The sequence below is a fragment of the Sparus aurata genome, chromosome 10 (assembly GCF_900880675.1).
Source record: "Sparus aurata chromosome 10, fSpaAur1.1, whole genome shotgun sequence".
Taxonomy (NCBI): Eukaryota; Metazoa; Chordata; class Actinopteri; order Spariformes; family Sparidae; genus Sparus; species Sparus aurata.
In genome coordinates this window covers 12,253,154-12,276,372 of record NC_044196.1, presented here as the reverse complement: position 1 = coordinate 12,276,372, position 23,219 = coordinate 12,253,154, and the positions used below count along the sequence as shown (strand labels likewise).

General features: G+C 39.2%; 2 protein-coding genes across 3 annotated transcripts in view; both read left to right on the top strand.

Moving 5' to 3' along the window:
- Positions 1 to 23,219, top strand: part of LOC115590482 (uncharacterized) — an 83,978-nt gene that overhangs the window by 27,686 nt on the left and 33,073 nt on the right. The window contains exons 1-6 of one of the 2 annotated variants that reach the window (XM_030431850.1): positions 10,171 to 10,461; positions 10,595 to 10,795; positions 12,052 to 12,399; positions 12,897 to 12,965; positions 14,130 to 14,239; positions 14,372 to 15,124. The exons of the other annotated variant lie outside the window; for it this stretch is intronic. The gene's annotated coding sequence lies outside the window, so the exon portion shown is untranslated. Of the gene's footprint in view, positions 1 to 10,170; positions 10,462 to 10,594; positions 10,796 to 12,051; positions 12,400 to 12,896; positions 12,966 to 14,129; positions 14,240 to 14,371; positions 15,125 to 23,219 lie in introns of those variants that run through there. 2 annotated transcript variants of the gene reach the window in all.
- LOC115589358 (uncharacterized) lies at positions 4,602 to 5,785 on the top strand. The gene is made up of 4 exons (XM_030430201.1): positions 4,602 to 4,953; positions 5,049 to 5,132; positions 5,368 to 5,520; positions 5,614 to 5,785. The coding sequence occupies exons 1-4, from the start codon at positions 4,602 to 4,604 to the stop codon at positions 5,643 to 5,645; spliced, it is 621 nt and encodes a 206-aa protein (XP_030286061.1). The 3' UTR covers positions 5,646 to 5,785.

The window sequence follows — 23,219 nt, the reverse complement described above, 5'->3', positions numbered from 1 at the left end:
TTCCTGCAATTAATGTTGCCGTCGCTGCTAGCACCTTCATAGTTCTGCCAGACAATATGCCTGTTGTACCCAGAAGCCTTATCAAAACCACACTAACATTACTATTCTTCCAGCAACTACTACCCAACAATCATTGGCTATTCCTGCAATACCCAAAACAACATCAAACTCTGCCAACTCCACTGTGACTGTTACATCAACCCCAACAGCGTCAACTCAAACTGATATCATTTCCGAGGGACAAACTTCCATCAAACCTTCTCCAGTCATTGCTACAATTTCTGCCATCCCTCAAACTGCCACCATCACTTTCATTGACATTACTACTGCTTCAACTACCACATCTTCACCTGTCAGTACCACTTATCCTCCAATGACGTCTGTCTCCCCTTTTCAAATTTCAACTTCCTCAATCGTGTGTCGGCCTCTTACACACATCTGTTTTTCACCATTACCAGAGTGTCATTTCCTACTACCAATCATTATACCAATACCAGATTAAAACCTAAGAGGTGCTTTCCGCTGAAATAGCCATCATTTGCATTACATCTCCACACAGCAATGACGTAATTAACTCTTAGAATCTTTCAACACTGTGAACATTTCCTCTCCCGAATCTTTCCTATATTCTCTTTATTCTGAGGTCTCTTTAGGGGCTAAGGGTCCTTTGTATTTTGATTTGATTTGATTCTGCTTGTATTAACTATATGTCTTGACAACCTATTGTTAGACCCTACTAATCAAATACAGCAGCTTGGTAAGTAGCCTTAGGCTTTAAACTATGACCCTCTACCTACCCCTACCCCGAGATAATACTGTAAGTAACATGTAACATCAGGTTGCAAGTTTCAAAACTGGATTTCTTGGCTATTCTTGACATTGTCTGACTTTTGCACCAAAACTACTTGGTTAGGTTTAGGCACCAGAACTACATGGCTAGGTTAAAACACATAACGTACTTAGAGTTAAGTACCAAAACTGCTTGGGTAAGTTTAAGCACAAAGACTATGCATTTGGATTCGGCACTAAAACTACATGGTTAGGTTGTGAAGCTATAGCAGAGTGACTACAGGATCAAATCCATAAGTGTAGGGCCTCTGACCAGGCTGCTGTGTTTAATGTGTTGGGAGTGAGAACAGGCTGGCACTGACTATGTTTTTGAATTATGTTACAATGCATTTATTTGCCTTATATACCATGTTTCAAATTGATTGTGTGTTTTAATGGTGCCATGCAAAAATGATTGCCTTGTAGCCACCCAAATGCTCAATATTTTATTTAATATGAATGAGACAGACTGTGTGTGAAAACTGTTTGAAGTCAGAGGATTCAAACAGCCGGTCATACTCTAATCCAGAAAGAAAGAATCTCAATTTGTTTTTTTAATCAACATTAAGCATCTTTCTTGAGTATTGTCATAAAATTTATAGAAGTGATAATGTATAGTATTATCAACTGTCATTCATTCCTGCTCAGTTTTTCTGTTTTTGTTAATTTGGTTTTGGAAGGATAAATCACACATTACAACTGTACGATCAATATTATCTTTCGCCTGCAACTATACTATTTCATTTAATTAAAAAAGACAGATCAAGACTTTCATGTGTCAGTGCATCTTTTTTTTTCTCCAGCTGATGTATTTAAGTGGTACAGGGTATAGATCGGAGTTGAAAACTTTCTCTGTATGAAATAGAAAAATATTTAGATGAAAATGTCCACTCGGTGGTGTCACTGTCGCTCATTTGTTCAGCACCTGGAGATTCACAGCCGCATGTACAGGTAGCATGTGTTATCTTTAAGAGGAAACTCTCAAGGCATTCTGCTGAGTGTCAGGGGAGAAATATAATGAAATAATCCAGTGTAATAAACTGGCTCTTGTACAAAAAGGTAATTGTTTTTATGGTGATGCTAGGAAAGATTGTATAGATATGATATGTTTCAGGCATCTAGTTAAAGAAAAATGATGACATTTTCAGGAATGTTTGCATATTTTCAGCTGAAAGTTAGATTGTTTGTACACTAAATATGAAGCTAACAGCCAACAGACACTAATGTAACTCAGTATAGACTTACAGAAACAGGTTGTACCTGTCCCCCGGACTGTCTTCACACTTTCTGCAGAGATTAACAAAACAAACCCAGTATAAAGTGATGATTTGACAGTTTCGTCTCAGCTCTGTGGGAGTGAATCATCCATGAAGGACGGAGTACACCTGACGCTATTTATCATAAACAAGAAACTCTGTGGTTTATAACAAGTCAGACTTCTCCCCTGTTGAACATGTACATAAATGGTTTCATTATTATGTTGGCAAAATATTACATCTGGAAAGTGAAATGGCTTGTAAGACTGCTCTCACATGTAGGCGGGTTTTTCTAAGTAAGTGTTTGTATTGTTTTTATTGAGTCAGTTCCTGGTCAACACATTTAACCTTGTGACTCACCTGGACAGGTGAACAAATAAAGCTGGAGGAGCTCAGTTAGTTTCATCCTTTCTGTCGTCCAGTCTTGTTGCTGTTCTCCTCCTGGACGCCTCTTGAAGGTAAAATCAGCATTATAACTTTTATGGAATGATGATGAGGCTGCACAATCAAAATGTGTAAATGTCTCTTTTCTACAAGTGAATAAAAGAAGCTGTTCTCAGAGGACTATAAAGTCCCAAAACAATATTTGAATATAGACAGGTGGCAGGGTCCGCAACATATAGAAAAAGTAAGACAGTATGAAATTTAGTTTGTTGGTATATTTAGTTTGTTTAGGCAGAAAAATGGATGTGATCCAAATGTCCACAGTTAGCCTGGCTTCGTTTTGTTTCTGTTTTTATCACCTCCTGTGCTTCCACCAGATCTTTTAACAGTTACCTGCAACTTGAGACTGCAAAGTAATGTTCAACCAGGCTTTATCGACTTGTAGTCATAGAGGTTGATCAATTGTTATCAGAAGGTCGCTGGTTGGAATACCCAAATCTGCATGTGGAAGTGTCCTTGGGAAAGATACTGAACCCCAAACTGCTCCTGATGTGCTGGTCGGCATCAGTTGTTACAACAGCTCAAGATGCAACAAGTACAGGAAAAAGAATCAGGCAATTTAGAGGAAGTAGATAAATACATACTAGGCATTATACAAAGAAAGAATGTTGTCATGTATAATGTTTGCCTTAAGGATAACAGTATGTTGTAGACAGGGTTTCAGGGCGATTATGAAGTGTCCCCCAACGCGATAAGTGTCAAAATTTGGCTTTTTTTATAGGGAGTCTGGTGTTTGGGAGGCGGAGGTTCTGTGATATGTCAGGACTGACACCTCTGGAGCACGCCTTATTTTTATTCTCATATTTTCTGTTACCATAACCTGTAGCCTCATTCAGACTGGCTGATTGAACATTAGTTTACAGTCTTAATCAACTGTTGCCAGATGTTTTTAACGGTTACGTTAAAACATCTGGCGGAGCTGATAAAAACAAAAGCGAAATGAAGCCAAGCTAACTGTAGACATTTGGATCCCATCCATTTCATACTGTTTAACTTTGTCATGTGTGGCAGACCCATTTTATAGCCAGTTCAGCTGATCCAACTTTACTTTCAATTCGACTTAAAGCTGCTCCTCCTTCAAGATTAAATATTGACTGTTCAGAGAGTTGATGGACTGACAGGATACTGGGCAGAGGACAAGAACGAAACAACAACAAGTAAGTGAAGCTTCAACCTGCTGATCGGCTCCCTTTAACCTCTCAATTAACATATTCACTACCTTTACATTTTTATTTATTTCTATTTATCATTTATTTCGTATTTCATCAGTGTCATTAACACTGGTGTTTATCTCAGTCAGAAGGGTTTATGGATCCTGAATCTTCAACAATTTAAAAAACTTCAAAAAAATGTAATCAGCTGTTTAACGACTTGTTATGAATGACAAAAGGTTGTTATTGTTGTATGTAACTGTAACTAGCATGTACAATATAACAATTAGCACGTGAGCACGACATTGACCGTAATCAAAGAAGACTGCAGAAACAAAAAATAGAAAAGCGGCTGAATAAAAAAATGTACATATCATTAAATTCACCGAAATAACATTGAAATGAATGTTTGATGAAGTCAAATCTTGTTCCTCTAATAAAACTGTCTCCTCTCTGACAGGATGAAGATGATCTTGGTTTTGCTCAGCGTTCTGACCTCCTCTGTCTGTGGTCAGTAGTCCTGCTACTCACATTTAATTTGATTTTCTATTGTATAATTAACACCCTCAGGTGTTGCCAGGAGGTTATTTCTTGTGGACACCTTTAGATTTTGATCACAAAATGCCTGAAAATAGAAATTAATGATCTTATTTCTTTTTCTTTGGCAATTCACCATGGTATAAGTATAAAGCCTGTCAAAGTGTCCATTCAGGCTTCTGCGTCGTCCATTAATTCCTGATAATGGACACCTAGGCAGGCATTATCCCTCACCTGGTGGACACACAGTAATAACTAAATCTAAATTGCTGCTATAGTTCAGGATCTCTCAGTTCCTTGATAAAAGTGTTTCAGGCTGAAATGAGGTGAAGTTTGATGTTAGTCCACATGATGTCTCTCTTTGCCCTCACTCTTGTCTGCAGTGATGTCTGCTGGGAAAGAGACAGCGATCTTCTATCAGGCAGAGGAGGACGATGACATCACCATCAGATGGGACAGTACCATCAAAACCAACATGTCTCTCACCAACATGCGTTGTTTTCTGTGGTCAAACCCTTCAAAGCTTTTGTATGAAATGTTTAACAGCGTCGACGTCCCAGAGTCTCAACAGGATCAACAGTTTGCAGGACGAGTCCAGGTTGACAAAGATGCCCTCAGAGACGGACAGATCAGACTTCATGTGTCCAGACTCAGGACTGAAGACTCTGGAAACTACTGGTGTGATGTGGCTACTAATTATGACCAGGTCACAGAGAGATGGCTGCTGCAGACCACAGGTGAACTGAACTCTGCTGCAGTGCAGGATGGAAACATGTTACTGCCACACGGGTCAGACATCAGAATCTAACAGCCTCCTGATTTACACCCACAGAACATTTTGTCTTGAATGTGACCTCTCGTGGAGAAAACAGAGGACATGAGGAACACAACGTCATCACAACAGTGTCAACTGAAGGTAGGTCACCATGGTTACTCATAGAGAAATAATGCATCATGGGAAACTGGTGCCAAATCTGATTTTGAGGGCCGTCCGACACCTGAACCGCACAACATCTGTGTTTACTTGTTGTTTCCTGTTTATTTACTCACTTATTGGAGTTGGTGTAAATGTTCTTGATGTGGTTGTTTGACTTTGATGAGTTGATGCTCCTGATATCAGATACTAACACTGGTTTTCTGTCTTCATGCAGATGCTGAACACACACCAAGAGGGTCGAAGGAAGTGAGATCACAAGATCCGAATAAAGTTGCAACTGGTGCAGTTCTTTTATTTGGTGCTATAATATGTCTCCTCGGTGCAGCTCAGTGGTGCCTGTCAGCTCTCATTCGTCGATGTAATAAAGGTTTGTTTGTTCTTGATGTTGTTCAGAATTGAACTATTTTGTTTGTGTCAGTGCTTTGTTTGAACTTACTTTTCTCTCTTGTCAATCACACAGTTCAACATCAGGACAGACCTGCCATCATTTAGTTGTTGACGGAGATCAATAGAGTTCATCGTCTGAGCAACTTACATCCAAAGCTGTTCCGATGTGAGCACATGTAAATGCCGTAACCCCCGAATCACAATGCTTTCTGATCAATAATCATCATCAATGAGAATACAATGACTTGGTGGATAAAGTATTGTAACAATGCTGTAAGTTCAGAAAATCACATCACTGTAATGCTGCTTCAAAACCTGGAAACTAATATTGTATTGGCTAAATGCTAATTAGCTTCACTTCACAATACTGATAGTTGTAAATATCAGTTCAGCTAAGTTACTCTTAAAGCTTTGTAATTTACTTTTACATACTCCCTGCACTTTAACTTGCATAATATTCTAAGTACACTGTAGTGGTAAGTATGTATTTCATATTTAGTACAATACATGTTGAAGAAGTTAATCAGTCATCCAGGTGATGGTAATTCTATTTTCTGTATCGTAAGCAACTGGACTTGTTTCAGTTTCTTGAAGATGTTTCAAGTCTCATCCAAGAGGCTTCTTCAGTTCTGACAAACTGGAGGGGAGTCACAGGCTTTTAAACCCAATGTGGGAGTGTCCTTACAGAGTGTGGGAATGTCCTTACAGAGTGTGGATGTGTCCTTACACAGTGTGGGAGTGTCCTTACACAGTGTGGGTGTGTCCTTACAGAGTGTGGGAGTGTCCTTACAGAGTGTTGGAATGTCCTTACAGAATGTGGGAGTGTCCTTACAGAGTGTGAGAGTGTCCTTACAAAGTGTGGATGTGTCATTACATAGTTTGGGAGTGTCCTTACAGAGTCGTTAAGGACATGCGTGACCTCTGATTTTCAGAGTCTTTAGTACCACCTGTGGGTCTTTGGTCCAACCGGCCTTCATGTAGGTTGTTAGGGCCAGGTGAGCCCAGGTGTGAGTGGTTGTTCAGCTTGTAGGTGGGTGATAAGTGATGTCTTAGACCACCTCATCTGTTCACAGACGGTCGTTCCAGTTTGACACAGATGGATTCCTTTAGTCCTCTTTCAAACATGTATATGTGAATATTAGGGCTGTCAAAGTTAACGTGTTAATAACTTGTTAATGCAACATCCTCTTAACGCCGTTCATTTTTTTAACGCCCGATTAACGCTTGGTATTAAAAAAAAAAAAGAAATGCTCATTGTTTGATTTATGGCCGTCGGTGGCACCTGTAGTCTTGATCCAGAGGGTGGCAGAAGAATAAGAAAGGGAGTCAGAAGAAGAAGAAGCAGGGTTGGCGTTCGGGAAAAACACGGTGGACTGAAAAGCGAAAGTGAAAGGAAATGGAGAAAGGACTTATGAGCGGCAAATTTACTTTCAAAACACTGCCAGACGGTTCGGTCGATAGGACAAAAGTTATCTGCACGTACTGTCGACATGAAATGAGTTAACATTTAAGTACGTCGAGGCTCAAATATCATTTGCAAGCCAAATACGGCAGATGCAGAGAGCCCACCCCCTCCCCCCTTGCCAAAAGCAGACATCACCATGTTTTGATTCCATTTATAGTAAAGGGGATATTTTTTGAGCCTTTTATTTTCCTTGAAAAATATACATTAAGGTACATTTAGAACAGAAAAAAATGTGCCAAAAGAATTGCGATTAAATGCGAGTTAACTATGGACAAAATGTGATTAATAGTGATTAAAAAAATGAATCGTTTGACAGCCCTAGTGAATATACATTAAACGTCAGGTCTCATCATGTTGGACTGCAGCCGTCAGGTCAAAGTGCAGATCGGTTCTAAAGGGATCATTGGATGTGTTGTTTTTATTGATGCTTTTTAACGGAATATTTTATCTTCTGTAAAGCACTTCTGACTCTGTGAAGCATTTATTCTGACTTTGTGTTCAAACATGATATCTGACTGTTTTTTATGATGCTGAAATAAAAAAAAAATGTTTACTGTCAAACTCCTTTGTGTCTTTTTTTGGCTTCTTCAGTTCTGACTGGCTGGAGGAGAGCTTGAGGATTTAAACCCTGTGTGTGTCTCAAACAGGGGTGCAGCTTTTTTTCTTATTTATAAAATAAATTGAGGACGATCGCAATCCTTCAATTCATTCTCACAGTATTTGAGAAATATGTCACAACTTCAGTTTGATCAATAAGTTACTGAATTTAGATAAATAATAATGATAAAGGTCAGCGAGGACATCATGCAATATTTACAAAAGAGAACTTAAAGTGGGCTGATTTCTGCATTACCTATTGGTTTGATCCACCTGGCCTGCCCCACCCCATACTCACCTGCTCCTCATCAGCTAATCAGCCCTCAGTATTTGTACAGATCCTTTTCCCTCAGTTCTTTGCCAGATTGTCTAGTGTGTTAGCCTAGCTCTCCAGCGTTCTGTCATTTGATTCTGATCCTCATCCTGCCTGATTTGACCTGCATTTTTAGACTTCGGACTTTACCTTTTGCCTGCTCCTTTTAGAGATAGATTTGTTTGCTTCGCTGACTGATCACCTGGTTTGACCTTCGCTTTGTATTAAAACCTGTTTTTGCACCTGAACTGTTTTTGTGTCGTGCTATTGGGTTCTTGCCTGCCATTTTGTGAAGCCTGACAGATTTAAACTTTTGTGTTTGGAGAATGATTTGTTTTTAGGTTTACTGCTTTATCTCAAAAAGATATGTTCTATTTGACTAGCAGCATGTTGCCTTCTCTACACAGATGGCGTGATACCCGATACAAGAAGTACAGGATTCCACTGATGTCAGTAGAAAGCCTTTATATTTATTAGTCACTACTAAAGTTAAAAAGAAAAGATTATTATGTTTGTTCGTGGAGAACACACTCAGGTCTATACTTGCAAATTGCAAAACCAACCTATAACTACAGTCAACACCAGCAAGGAGATGAAGAGGGAGAGAAATTCACCAGACTTAGATTTTGTGCGTCGTCGAGTTAAGAGAAACTTTATAACCTTTAATAAGCGTGGTTTCTCACAAATTATTGAATATTTAAACCTTCTTGTTAATTCGGCATATGTTACGGCATATGTTACAGCCTCGTTTTAAGGGCTGCAGTTCCCGCATCCAAGCATCTCCCTGGTGCAAATATACTATTTACGAAATCGTTCATTAAACCGTCCATCTCTCTGGTGATTGATTATCTTCAATTTTACTGTCAATTAAAATCAAATTTAAAGTGGACGGATGTTGATGGGAGCGCGCTCTCTCTCTCTCCCTCTCTCTCATACACACACGGTGAAGACACGGAAGTCACTCTGCTGAAGAACGGAGTTTTAGGTCTAATAATAATGTGACTTTAACCACGATGGTATGGATTTATTACAGTTCCTCTTGTTTTCACACAGTTTTAAAGGTGTTCTATCTGTAACGAGAGCGGATTACAGTTGTGTTCCCACAATGGATCCTCCGTGTGGATGTTTTATATTCTCTGTAAAGTAGCCTATATTCGCCCTCCATAACGCATCAATAACAACAATAACTCCGTCTCCTCCAATCATGGACCAACAGGTGAGCCTTGATTTATTTTAAAAACTCTCCCACGTGTCTGCTGCTGTCGGTGACTCACATTTCTATTTCCGCGATAATAAACTATCAACGGTAGTGACTGCATACAGCGACCTGCACCGGATTTGAAATTTCTCTTTAGTGATTTTTCCCAGATGTTAACAACAGCTGGCTCTGTATGTGACTAGTGAACATGTTTCTGATTGTCACTATACTCCCGTCTTTTGGCTCGATTTACGGAGGTCCAACTTCTCCCCTGATGAACATGTACATGAGTGGTTTAATTATAATGTGGGTACAATATTACACCGAGAAAGTGACCGCCTCCTGAATTTAAATGAAGCGTAGGCGGGATTAACCGAGCGTTGATTTCAGTTGGGGTGAGTCAGCTCTGGTGAACAATTTCAAATTTCCCTGTGTGTCTCACCTCGACTGGTTGGTTTCATCCTCTCTGTCGTCCTGTTGCTTTTTCTTCTCATTGACGCCTGTTGAAGGTAAAATCAGCATTATAACTATAGTTTATCGAATAAAGCTGCACAATTTAAACTGTAAATGTCTCTTTTCTTAAAGGCGCACTGTGTGGTTTTGTATATAAGAAATTCAAACTCGTATATATCGTATATAATACAATATTAATGGGGAAACAGTAGCAAACTCAGAAATGTGTATTTCTTTCCATCAGTGAATAAAGAAACTGTTCTCAGAGGAAAATAAGGTCTCAGAACACTGTTTGAATATAGAGAGGTGGCAGGGTCCGCCACATATAGACAAAGTATGATGGTATTAAATGGAGCTTGTTTGTATATTTAGTTTGATGAGGCAGAAAAAATAGATGTGATCCAACTGTCCACAGTTAGCTTGGCTGCATTTTGTTTCTGTTTTTATCACCTGCTGTGCTTCTGTCAGCTGTTTTAACGGTTACCTGCAACCATGGCAACAGAGACGTTAGTTTGTTTATGGGCGTGGCGTCGGCTCTCTATCAGGAGACTGTTTTAGGGGAAGGGGGTCTTTGTGTGCGATTGAAAACGTAATTCCCAAAAGCACATGAGCTCATGACTACTCTTCACTTGAAGCATAACCAGAGTTGCTACTGAAAGAATACGAAGAAAGCAGCATATAAACAGGGTTCTAGTTATATTCTCTGTGGGAGTCTGTGAAACCCCTAACTCTGATATTAGATTAGATGGGCTTTATTTATCACACAACAGAAAATTCAGCTAAAGATGCAACAAGTACAGGAAGAGGAGGTAGATAAATACATAACAGGCATTACACAAAGAAAGAAATATTGTCATGTATAATGTTTGCTGGATTAACAAGGAAGCCTAAATAGGTAACAATATCTTATAGACAGGGTTTCAGGGTGATTATAAAGTGTCTGGTAATGCAATGAGTCTCATGATTTAGTGTTTTTAAAGGGAGTCTGGTGACGGAGTCTGATTCGTGTCTCAACATGTCTTCCACAGTTTTTGGGAAATTTTTGATGACTCGAGTTCCTGTGATGTGTTGACACTGATCCTCTGCAGCAGCAGCAGCTTTGTCTTCAGTCTGTCTGTGTTTGTTAAACCAACTCGTTTCAATGGACCTGGAGCTCAATCACAGCTTTTCTCTGTATTCTGTAACTCTCGTCGTCCTTCTGCTGATTTTCTCCTGCACACCTGCTGAAGGTAAACTCCCATATTCTTATATTGTCTGTTACCATAACCTGTAGCCTCACACAGACTGGATGTTGTCCACTAATTCTTGTATTTTCTCGAAAGAGACACTATGTAGTATTGGAGAAGATATTTTAAGCTCTTCAGTGACTGATTTTAGTTTTCATGACTGAACAAACAGAATAAACAAACAAACTCAACTTCATACTGTTTTGCTTTGCTTATATGTGGTGGACCCTGCCACCTTTCCACCTTCAAGCAGTGTTCTGGGGACCTTATCTTCCTCTGAGAACAGCTTGTTTTATTCAGTTGTGGAAAAAATACATATTTCTGAGCTAATATTCTCATTGATATTGTAGATATTGGTCCTATAAAGATGTCAGATATTGGTATTATTGTAAAAGCCTTGAGTTTTCCACTGTGCTTAAAAAGCAATGCAAATAAAATCAAATCTAAGTATTTCTACCAGATTTCTGAATAAGTAAAAGTAAAAACTACACATACAAAGCCAAGAACATGATAAGACTAAAATGAAAAGAATCTAACATCACATTTGTTCTTTGATTAATCTTTAACTTGATCAGTCTCCATGACTACAAGTTAATGAAGCCTGGTTGAACATTAGTTTGCAGTCGTTAAGTCAACTATGGCAACAGCAAAGCACAGTGCAGTTAACCGTTCAAACATCTGGTGGTATCACAGGAGATGATGAAAACAGGAACACAATGTAGCCAAGCTATCTGTCAATACAACAGGTGGTTATATACACTTAAAATACTCAGAAGCTGCTCCGTTGTCTGGTGTTACTGCTCTAAACATTCTTTTGTCTCACCATCATCACATCATAACAGTCATCCAAAGTCACAAACAAAAAATGACCTCACTGTCAGACATCCTGTAGGTGTGCTTAAGAGGAGAAGAGTTCCTTATAGCAGCTTTAACACACGAAGAGCCACAGAACAAAGCCAAGGCCATAGATACTCATACTTTTTTAACAAACAGCCACAGTTTGTGTATACATAAGTCTTTAAACAAATATTAGCCTTTAATACTGTGTACTGTTGATTCACACCGACATGGAGCCAACTGGGCTCAGAAACTTCAAATCATAGAATATATTTGGGTTTTGGATCAAGATATTTGAAGACATCACTTTGGTGACATTTTGTAGACCAAGTCATGAAGTTGTTGTAAATGTGCTGGAGATAAGCGATGAGTTCATGTTAAAGTTTCAATTGTTAATATTAAAGTTTTCCTCTATTTCTCAGGGAATTTTAGGTTGATCGGGTCAGCTGAGACAATTGTCGCTGCTCTGGGTGATGACATCATCCTGCCGTGTCACGTGGAGCCTCAGATTGACGTGACTGGTCTGACAGTGGAGTGGTCCAAGCCCGACCTTAAGCCTTACCCCAATGATCGCCTGCGCCGGGTCGAGTACGTCCATCTGTATCGAGACGCCCGAGAGGACCTGGACATGAAGATCGCAGAGTACGTCAAGAGGACGGAGCTGAAGATCAAGATCACCAACGTGACGTTTGAAGATGAAGGGAGATATCAGTGTTTCATCCCGAAGTTAAAGAGCCATTTTAAGTCTTCAATCATTTACCTTTCTGTTGGTGAGTGTTAAAATCTTGTTTATTGTCCAGATGAACTGCATTATACTTGTGACAGACGCTGATGCTAATGTCGCTAATCCAGATATCCAAATTAAAGGTGCAATATGTAAGAATTTTAGTTGAAAACATCCGAAAAGTAACAAAAATTATCAACAGAATTTTTGGAAATACAGTTTTGTATGTATTTAATGGGTTTACATCTACCGAAGTTAGCATGCTAACCAGCTAGCACAGCCACGTCCAAAAGCTCGTGTGCAAACACTATCTCGGTGCTCACAACCCTCAGCCTGGACTGCTAGCTGCACAGCTAATTGAGCTAATGGCAGCTACAGTGAGCAGCAGTTAGTTGCCAATTCTTACATACTGCACCTTATTGATGAGTGCCTCGAATAGCTTTGAAACTCGCTGGCTGATTTTATCAACAACTTTAGCTGCTGTTTCCCCCACAGGAAGCTGCTGCTGTCTGCTTTAAATACTGAGTCATCTGTTTTTTTTAGTGCCAAAGTCTGTCACAACAGAGACGCCATTGCAGACTCCTGATCCTAAAGAGGAAACACATGTCAATGGTGAGAACATGATTAATTCATCTGAAATTGTTTTTTTTTTTATCTCATCTAACAGATAAAAGCTTGTTTTTTCAAACACAACATTTTCTACTGCCCAAAGTGTTCCACTAGAGAAACACGGGTTAGCCATGGGACAGCAAACATTCCCAGGGTAACTGAAGATTTTCTTTGTTTGTGAGTCTGCATAGACGAGACTGAGAGACAGTGGTTGCACTGTTATCACTCATAAATGTGTTTTTCACTGTGTGAAAATGGACATGGCGTGGGAGCATGTGACTGGTTAATGTGCCCTCAATGGAACATTTGTTCATCTACAGTATAAAAGCATATTATTATTCTTCCATCGTGATTTTTGACATGTAACTCCTGCTGCATTTTCCAACGTACAATCTTCATTCAGACATTAAAACATTCGGCTCCATGAGGAGAACAACGGCTGATAATGTTTTTTATACATTTCTGGCACACTTTCTGAAATATTCAGTGTTTTGTGTCAAATTTTCCCCCTTTAGCATAATTTAGCAGTTTTTCCATCTAGGTACTTCATTCAAATATCCCACTTAGGTTTTTTTTGTATTCTGATGCTGCTAAGTGGTACTTACAATAATTGTGATTTTTAAAGATGAAATAATGATATCATCAACATACATATAAAATATCTTTTAAGCGTTTCTTTTTCTTTGTATTCTTGCTTTGTTAAAGTAGATTACAGTTAGGCTATATGGTGGCCAACCACCATACAACAGAAAAAGACAAAGGATTTGACTGAGACCTTTTTGTTTTTAGTCAAAATGTGTGGAGACATCGCTATAATATCGTTATCCCGAATTATTTTGTCCCCGTTAATCGTCCTCTGACATCTTGACCTCCTGTGTCCTGCGTCTTTTCTAGACTAGGTGTTATTTAATTTTCAAATCCAAAAAACATTTCAAAATATTCAACTTTAATTAAAGCTGAGTTACAATGGAGGAAATAAAGGGGCACAGCTAGTGGATCATAGAGAAATAAACCAAATAAACTGCAATAAAATCAGGGATTCTGAGTGCATAAATAATAAGTATGAAACCCATTAAACCCATCCATTTGATTAATTGCCATCTTGTTTAAGTGATTTATTCCAGTTTCAGTCACTCTTATCATCTCTTGTTTGATTTGTATACTTAGTGGCTGGAGAAATCATACTGATCACAGCGGTGTGTGTCAGCGCTTTGTTGACGATCCTGTCGGCTGTTGTATTCGCAGTATATTAGAGACACAAGCTTCAAAAACAAAAAGTATGTGAGAGCCTTTAATTGAATGTTTTCTTGTGTTTTCTTAATGTTTGAGTTCTGGAAACAAAACATACAATTTGCTTTTTGTGAGACAGTTGACTGATTCATCGTTTTCCTTTTTAACTGTCCATCCAGATCAAAAGGGAACTCATTTAAGGTGCCTTGCTCGAAGGGCAGGTTACAGATGTTAGCAGAGAGAACACTACAAGTTTGGATCTTACCAGTTAGCGCAAGGATTTACAACAGCAACCACCTCCAGCCACAGATGTACACACTGGAGGGAGGACGGAGGGAAATCCTGTTGCTTTGAGTTGAACATGAACTTTGACTCTTTGGCTTTAAAATCTTTTGACCATGTGACGTCTGGAGACCTTCAGCTGTGGATTTCTTCACTAAAACTTGGACCTAGTTGGATTTCCATCTGTCTCGCATGTGCACTGATTAGATGTGGACACAAAGAAGCAACTAATTTCTATTTTCATAACTTGGCATCAGAGATGTAGTCTTATGAATATCTTGGTTCCCCTCTCTGCTGCAGACAGTGATGAATTTGCAACCGGGATAAATTTAAACTTCCTTCCTTGTTTTGCACCAGAATCTAACACCTCGTTCTTTATCTAAAATCAGGCTTTAAACTGAGTGCCAGACATTTTCTTTCTTCCTAAACATGTTCAGTCAAGACATGAAAAAGGACAACCTGGGCGTAATTTGGTAAGAATGTGTAGTAGAAAGGGTTCCAGGACGATTATAAAGTGTAAAATTTGGCGTTTTTAAGTCTTCTGTCTGTGTTTGTGAAAACGACTTGTTTCAATGGACCTGGAGCTCAATCACAGCTTTTCTCTGTCTTCTGTAACTCTTAACTGATTTTCTCCTGCATGCCTGCTGAAGGTAAACATAACTAAAACTGAGTAGATTACTTTTATTCTCATATTTTCTGTTACTATAACCTGTAGCCTTGGTTGGACTGGCTGAATGAACATTAGTTTGGAGTCTTAATCCGACTGTTACCTGGTGGAAGCACAGGAGATGATAAAAACAGAAACAGAATGACGCCAAGCTAACTGTGGACATTTGGATTGCACCCATTTTATACTGTTTTACTTTGTTTACATGTGGCGGACCCTGCCACCATTTTATCTTCAAACAGTGTTATGGGACCTTATTTTATATTAACAGCTTGTTTATTCATTTATGGAAAATATTGATATTTCTGAGTTTATAGCCAGTTCAGCTGATCCAACTTTACTTTCACCTCTACATGTCTGCTGATCCTCCTTCAGGAGGATTAAATATTGAGAGTTCAGAGAGTTGATATCTGACAGGATACTGTGCACAGTCAGCAGGTACAAGAACAAGGAAGTGAAGCTTCAACATGATGATTGGCTCCCTTAACCTCTCAACTAACATTTTTACTATCTTTACATTTTTACTTATTTCTGTTTATCATTTATTTTGTATTTCATCAGTGTCATTAACACTGTTGTTTATCTCAGTCAGAAGAGTTTATTGATCCTGAATCTTCATCAATCGAGCTTTTCATTGCATGTGTTCAAATTTAATGAGCTGTTTAACAGGCTTATTATGGATGAGAAACTGTCACTGTTGTTATTATTTTAATGTAACTATTTTGTTTACAATAGAAAAATGTCATCAGAAATGATCAGAACAAACATGAAGTATAATTTGTATGTAACTGTAACTATGTACAGTATTGTAGTGGACTGAACGGACATAATTCTCCATTTGGTTAGTTTCCCTCTTACTGACAACTGACTGTTGGGCAAGGCTCCCTAGTGAGCATCAGTACAGATTTCCTCTGCATCCAGCTGTTTCTGCAACAGCTACCCTCTCGATGGTGACAGGACACATTACGGCCCCCACCGCGGCAACCCAATGGACTGTGTTTTTACCACGCATAGTTTGGTCCCAAAGCCAAGCGGTGCCGATCCCCTTGCTGTTTTGAAGGGGCAGGAAAACGCAGTGGCCGACGTAGTAGCCATGAGCGCCGGCCATACAGTCAGGCTGCTGTTTATCAAAGACATAATCTCCTGTCGGGGGCTCCTGTGTGACACTGGTGCGCAGCGGGGCATCCTACCTGCATCGACTGTGGACATCCTGGGTGACGGACACGGCCCCCCATGGAAGCTGCAAATGGCAGCCCCATCCCCACTTATGGCATGAGTTATGTGGAGTTGTGCTTTGATGGACAGACATTTGGCTGGGACTTTGTCACGGCCAAGGTAACATTCGTTATCCTTGGCGTGGATATCCTGTGCACCTATGGCCTGCTGGTGGATGTCAGATTGATCAGCGCTGCCACCTTCTGTTTATACACATGTACCCTTATTGGAACAAGCTCCATCATGTTGTCTCGTATGCCTTCAGCCACAGACTATTTTCTCCATCTTCTGGACCTCACACAGCCCACCTTCTCATCTTCTGCTACAAAGGATGGGGTAGAGCACCACATCGCCCAACACCGACCCACCAGCCTACGCTAGGTTCGACGTCTCGATCTGGCCAAAGTGACCGTCGCCAAGGCAGAGTTTGAAAACATGGTGCAGCTCGGCATCATATGCCACTGTAACAGAACCCGGGCTTCATCCCTCCACATTGCCCTGAAGCCCGGGGGTAGGTGGCACACATGTGGTCTCTACCATTGCCTTAATGATGCAAGGACCCCTGACCGGTACCCTGTCCCACACATACAGGATTTTCCATCCCACCCAGAACAGCTTTAAATGAAGGTAGGTCACCATGGTTACTCATAGAGAAATAATGCATCATGGGAAACTGGTACCAAACATGTGATAAGAAACCTGAGGTACAGGAACATTACATGAAGCACAACATGTTGGAGAATTCAATATGAACACACTGAAATAAATCTCACTTGATCTCCAAGTAAAATGAGTTTCTGATCAGCAGGTTTTAGTAAATAAGTCAACACATTGCTACAGTGCCACCATGTGGTCATGTGGTGTAACTTCTCTTGTGTGACCAGCAGCTGGTTGTCAGACAGATGTTAACTTGTTGTTTCCTGTTTATTCAGTCGCTTTTTGTCTCATTTCTACGTTTGCTGAGTTGGTGTAAATGTTCTTGATGTGGTGGTTTGACTCTGATGAGTTGATGCTCCTGATATCAGATACTAACACTGGTTTTCTGTCTTCATGCAGATGCTGAACACAAACCAGGAGGGCCAAAGAAGGAAGTGACGTCAGTCGATCGGAGCACAGTTGAAATGTTTCTCAGATGGAGTCCCCTTAGAACTTCCTTAGTTGTTAATCTAATATACCTCCTCGTTCTAACTGAAATCAATAGGATTCATCTTCTGACCAACTAACATCCACAGCTGCTCCGATGTGAATTAGGCCTTAAAATAATACTGTGATAGGCTTGAAAGCTGTGTGATTTACTTTAGCCAACTCCCTGCTGATCAGGAGAGATTTAGTAAATACCAGACCTTCAGTTTTCACCATCAATGTATTAATTAATTGTTATGTAACAAGGGCCGGGTGATCCAGCCTTAAAATAATATTTTGATATTGTTACACAATAAAATTAAATCTCCTCTAACACTCTTCATAAATGTACAGAATCAAATATCACAATATTTTTTATCAAATAACTCGAGGTAGGGGCGACTAATGTGGGGCTACACAGTAACACGATGATTTCTGATCAATAATCATCATAAATGAGAATAGAGTGACTTAGTAATTTACATTTGCACACTCTCTGCACTTCAACTTGCATATTATTCTAAGTACACTGTAGTGGTAAGTATATATTTCATATTTAGTACAATACATGTTAATTGAAGATGTTTCACCTCTCATTCAAGAGGCTTCTTCAGTTCTGACTAACTGGAGGGGAGTCACATGCTTTTAAACCCTGTATGAAGGTCTGTTGGACCAAAGACCCACAGGTGGTTCTTAGAGCCAGGTGAGCCCAGGTGTGAGTGGTTGTTCAGCTTGTAGGTGGGTGATAAGTGATGTCTTAGACCACCTAGTCTGTTCAAAGATGTTCAATGAAACTGGAGTCGGTGAATGTCAGGTCTCATCATGTTGGACTGCAGCCATCAGGTCAAAGTGCCGATCGGTTCTAAAACACGGACCATTGGATTTTATTTATTTTTTAATTTTTTTTATGTTTAGATGTCAAAACCAACTGAATATTTTATCTTCTGCAAAGCACTTCTGACTCTCTGAAGCATTTATTCTAACTTTGTGTTTAAACATGAACTGTGACTGTTTTATATGATGCTGAAATAAAAAAAATGTCTAGTGTCAAACTCCTTTGTGTCTTTTTTTATTATCTGATAGTTTTGACTGACTGGAGGAGAGTTTCAGGATTTAAATTCTGTGTGGGTCTCAGGCAGGGATGCAGCTTTTTTTCTTATTTATGAAATAAATTCAGGACAATCATAATCCTTCAGTTCATTCTCACAGTATTTGAGAAATATGCCACAACTTCAGTTTGATCTGTAACTGAATCTAGAGTCATAAGAGTCAGAGGGAACAAGTGATGAACAACAATAATGGAGTTGACGGAGGAAACGTTGTTCTTCACCTCACTGATCTGAAAACAGCTCTGTGGAGCTTTAACCTTTTCTGGTTGTAATGTTGAATTTAAACTGAAATGAAGTGCTGCTGTTTGATTTGTGTTTGTTATTTACTGTCTGTTACTGTGACTGAAAGAAAAGCTGTCATCTGTTCACGCTGGTGTTAAAGATAAAGGTCAGCAGAGGGCGCTCTTCATCTCACAGTGATTGTACTGAGTCAGTTTGTAACTGTTACTGTGTGTTAATAAAGTTCATTATATTGAACTTTGTGGCTGATAAACTCTTTGAGGTCTTCTGAGTGTCTGATATTAAAAGACTTACACAACAATCAAAACAACGTCTCTGGTATAAATCTAGATGTATTTACAGTGTGTATATACCCTAAAACGATGGTCGTCAATTCTAAACAATCAGTTTTGATTGACTTTGGACTTCTCCAGGCTAGAAGACTGATCGCTCTCTTCTGGAAAAATATACAATTGCCCTCTGTAAAGCTATGGTTGAAAGAGGTTGCGACATATCTTGCGTTGGAAAGAATAACATATATTGTAAGAGGGAAAAGAGGAAAGTTTATTAAAGTATGGAAACCTTTTTTGGAATTTTTGGAGGATGAGAATCTTGTAATAACTTGAGATCTTAAGTTACTACTGCTGCTGCTTTTTCAGTTATTTGTTTTCTTGTGTTTTGTTTTGTGTTTTTGTTTATTTACTTCTGTTACCACTGTGATCTTTTTGTTGTATAGTATATCTATGCATTATCACTATTGCTATGGTAATTATTATCTGTATGTGTTTTTGTGTTTTTTTTATTTTTGTTTTTTTATTTGTTTTGTTTTTGTTTTTCTCAAATGTAAAACCCAATAAAATATTGTTTAAAAAAAAAAAAAAAAAAAAAAATATATATATATATATATATATATATATATATATATATATATATATATATATATATATATATGTATATATATATTCTGGCGGCTGTTAATATACGTGGGTGGTCCGCCCAAGTAAACTGCATGTGTGGGAAACACTGGTTATTGAGCATGATATGCCATCCTTTAAAAAAATTGTTACCACTTCTACAGTTTGTCTCTTCTGTTCTTAATGTATTAACTCCTGTAACATTGAAACACATTACAAGAGCTCAAATACTTAATCAATTTATTATTTTATAAATGTGAAATAAATCAGCAACACTTTGAATTTGAAAAAAACAAAACAAAAAAAACAAAAAAAACAACAACTTTAGAATGAGTGGTGTCCAAAGTTCTGACCTCTGTCTAAAGCTCTAACTTCTATCTTATGAAATTAAAAAAGTTGAGGTTAGGGTCTCGTTAGTATTAAAAGATTAATCCCATAATATTTAATATATAAAAAAACCGACCCTTTAACTTCACAACCTGCCAGCCGTCAAATAACTTTATTACTTTGCTTATTACAGTCTTTACCTTTTCTGTTATATGTTGTTCGTCTAAAATTGTCAGTTCATTTATGTTACCCTGAATTATTTAGTTAATAAACATATACATATATAATCCTTTGCCAGAATTTCTTTGAGACCGAAGAAGTAGTAGTCCTCCTCCATGGCCTCCCCGAACTATTCCAGGACCAGAGCTTCTGCCTCTGCCCTTGCTGCCGCACACTTGGCCTGCCGGTACCCATCAGCTGCCTCAGGAGTCCCCCGAGCCAACCAGGCTCGATAGGACTCCTTCTTGAGCTTGACAGCATCCCTTACTTCCGGTGTCCACCACCGCGTTCGGGCACTGCTGCCACGACAGGCACTGGAGACCTTACAGCCACAGCTTCAAACAGCTGCGTCAACAATGGAAGTGGAAAATATGGTCCATTCAGACTTAATGTCCCCAGCCTCCCTCGGAATCTGGTCAAAGCTCTCCTGGATGTGGAAGTTGAAGACATTCCCAGCAGACCCTCACAATACATTTGGGTCTGCCAGGTCTGTCCAGCTTCCTCCCCTGCCAGCGGATCTGACTCACCACCAGGTGGTGATCAGTTGACAGCTCAGCCCCTCTCTTAGCCCGAGAGTCCAAGACATGTGGCCGGAGGTCAGATGACACTACTACAAAGTCGATCATTGCATGTTAGTGCATAGCTCAGTGGTGTTATAAAGAAACAGGAAACTGTTTGACTGAAACATGACATCACTGCCGTCTGTTAGCTTGTTAGCATGTAGCTCAGTGATGTTTTAAAGAAACAGAAAGCTGTTTAACTAAAACATGACATCACTGCTGTCTGTTAGCATGTTTCTTCTCTACTTGTATAGAAGCTGAATGTACAGCGTTTTATCGGTTGGTTTTAACAAAAAAGCTTGTTTGTGCATGTATTTGTCAACTCTTTCTGATGTTATTTGAACCAAAAAACTTTGATCTGCTGAGCAGAACTTTATTGACAGCCTGATGGACAACAGCTGCTGCTGCTCAGTGTGAAGTGATTATTTAATTATCAGAGTCACTGAGGTAGAAGCTCTACAGATATTTGATATTCATCAAACCATGTGAAGACAAAACTAAGATTAAGATCACACGATACAAAAACAATCTGATATCTAAACAAGCATGTCAAAGAGGAACTCATGGCCCTAAAGAGAGAAGAAATAATTCACATGTTAAAGCTGCTGTTAGCCATGCTAAGCTAACTTCCTGTACTTTTGCAGTTAGCATTCCTCTCTTGTTGGAGGCAGCTCTCTTTGCCTTGTCCTTACTTTCATGTCTTCTCTTGGTCTGTTTGGAGTGTCGGCCGTCACTGGAAACACCAGAAATGGTAACTTTTCCTGCCACTCCACTGCTGTCGTCGACACCAGAACAGGAGGAACATTTATTTGATAAGAGAAACACTTACAGCAGCGTCAGAAATTAATGACATCAAATAATGGGAAACGTTTGGTTTTAAGTCATGAGTTCATTGATCACTTTTAATGAGATAAGAAGGTATTTCATTGTCAGAACTAACTTTAGGCCCCGTCCAGACGACAACGTTTTTTTTTTAAAACGCACACGTATTGCATCGTTTTGGCCGACCGTCCATACGGATCCTGAAAACGCAGCGCATGAAACGCACTTTTTTGAAAACGGGTCTCAGAGTGGAGAAATCCGAAAACGCAGCCCTCCCGTTTTCATGTGGACGGCGAATCCGCATACTTTCCAAAACGATGACGCGATCGCCCCACCCCGCGACGTCCCACAACAACAACAACAACGGCGGACTACATGCTCGTGTTCGTGCCGCAGAAGATATTGAGCCTTTCTTGTAACTTACTCGCCTTGTAGTTGAGTGTGAGTCGCAGCAGCAGTTCGACGTCATTACCGGTCCACACAAACGATTCTGGTTTCCTTGCACTAGCCATTTTCATCTTCTTCTTGTTGTGTTTGGTTTCTCCGTCTACTATCTGTTTGTTTACAGCGCACAAGCTTAATGCGCATGCTCCGTGTCTTCTTCTCCGTTTTTGGTGAATGTCAAGCGCCACCTATAGGCCTGGAATATGAACTACAGCGTTTTTCGGTCGTTTTCAGTGGATCCGTATGGACGCAAATATTCTTAAAACGATGACGAGGAAGACGGAGAAAAAAAAGATCGTTTTCGCCCGTGTGGACGGCCCCTTAGTTTCTTTCACTCTATTTTAATGAAAATGTAGTTCAATCTAAACTTAATAGAATCTGAATGAGAACAAAATGATAAAGATATTTGTTGTATCATGTGATTGTTATGATCTCCCACAGTTTTCTTCTTCACAGACTGAACTGAACTTCTTCAGTGTGAAATTTGATGACTTGAACCAGTTTTCATCTATTTCAAAAGAACATTTTTATTAACGACAGCTGATAGCTTAAATACTGATCCAGGGTCAGTTTGTTGAAACCGATCGGGGGTCAGAAACGCAGCAGCTTCTTTTCTTCATGTATTTGTAGTGTCTGTACAAAGATTTTATCAGAAAACTGTAAATGATGTTTGTTGTTGTTATTGTTGTTTGTGTGCTTGTTATGAATCTAATCAGCTGGACAAAATATAGCTGTTTTTATTTCTAAAGACTGAAATCATAAAAAAAAATCATGTTGAACATTCTGGACTCGTCTCAATCTTTATTTCATTTCTTTATTTGTGACTGTTGACCAGATTAACACAAACTGACTGAAGAGACTCAAAGTGTCAATCAACATGTCGTCATGGTTACAGCTGCAGGTGCATTCTTTTGTTTTGAACGTTGATCAACACGTTGATTAATGTAAATATAAAACAGGATTATCATGATATTTAGTTTCAGAATATAAGGCAGGGTTATAAATGAACACAGTAACTTGAGGATGGTCATTTACATTTTACAGCTCACAGAGCAGAAAACATGCAAAACATGAGCTGATTAAAGAGATCCACATCTTTAGGTGAGATGGAGAACGTTATAATTTAC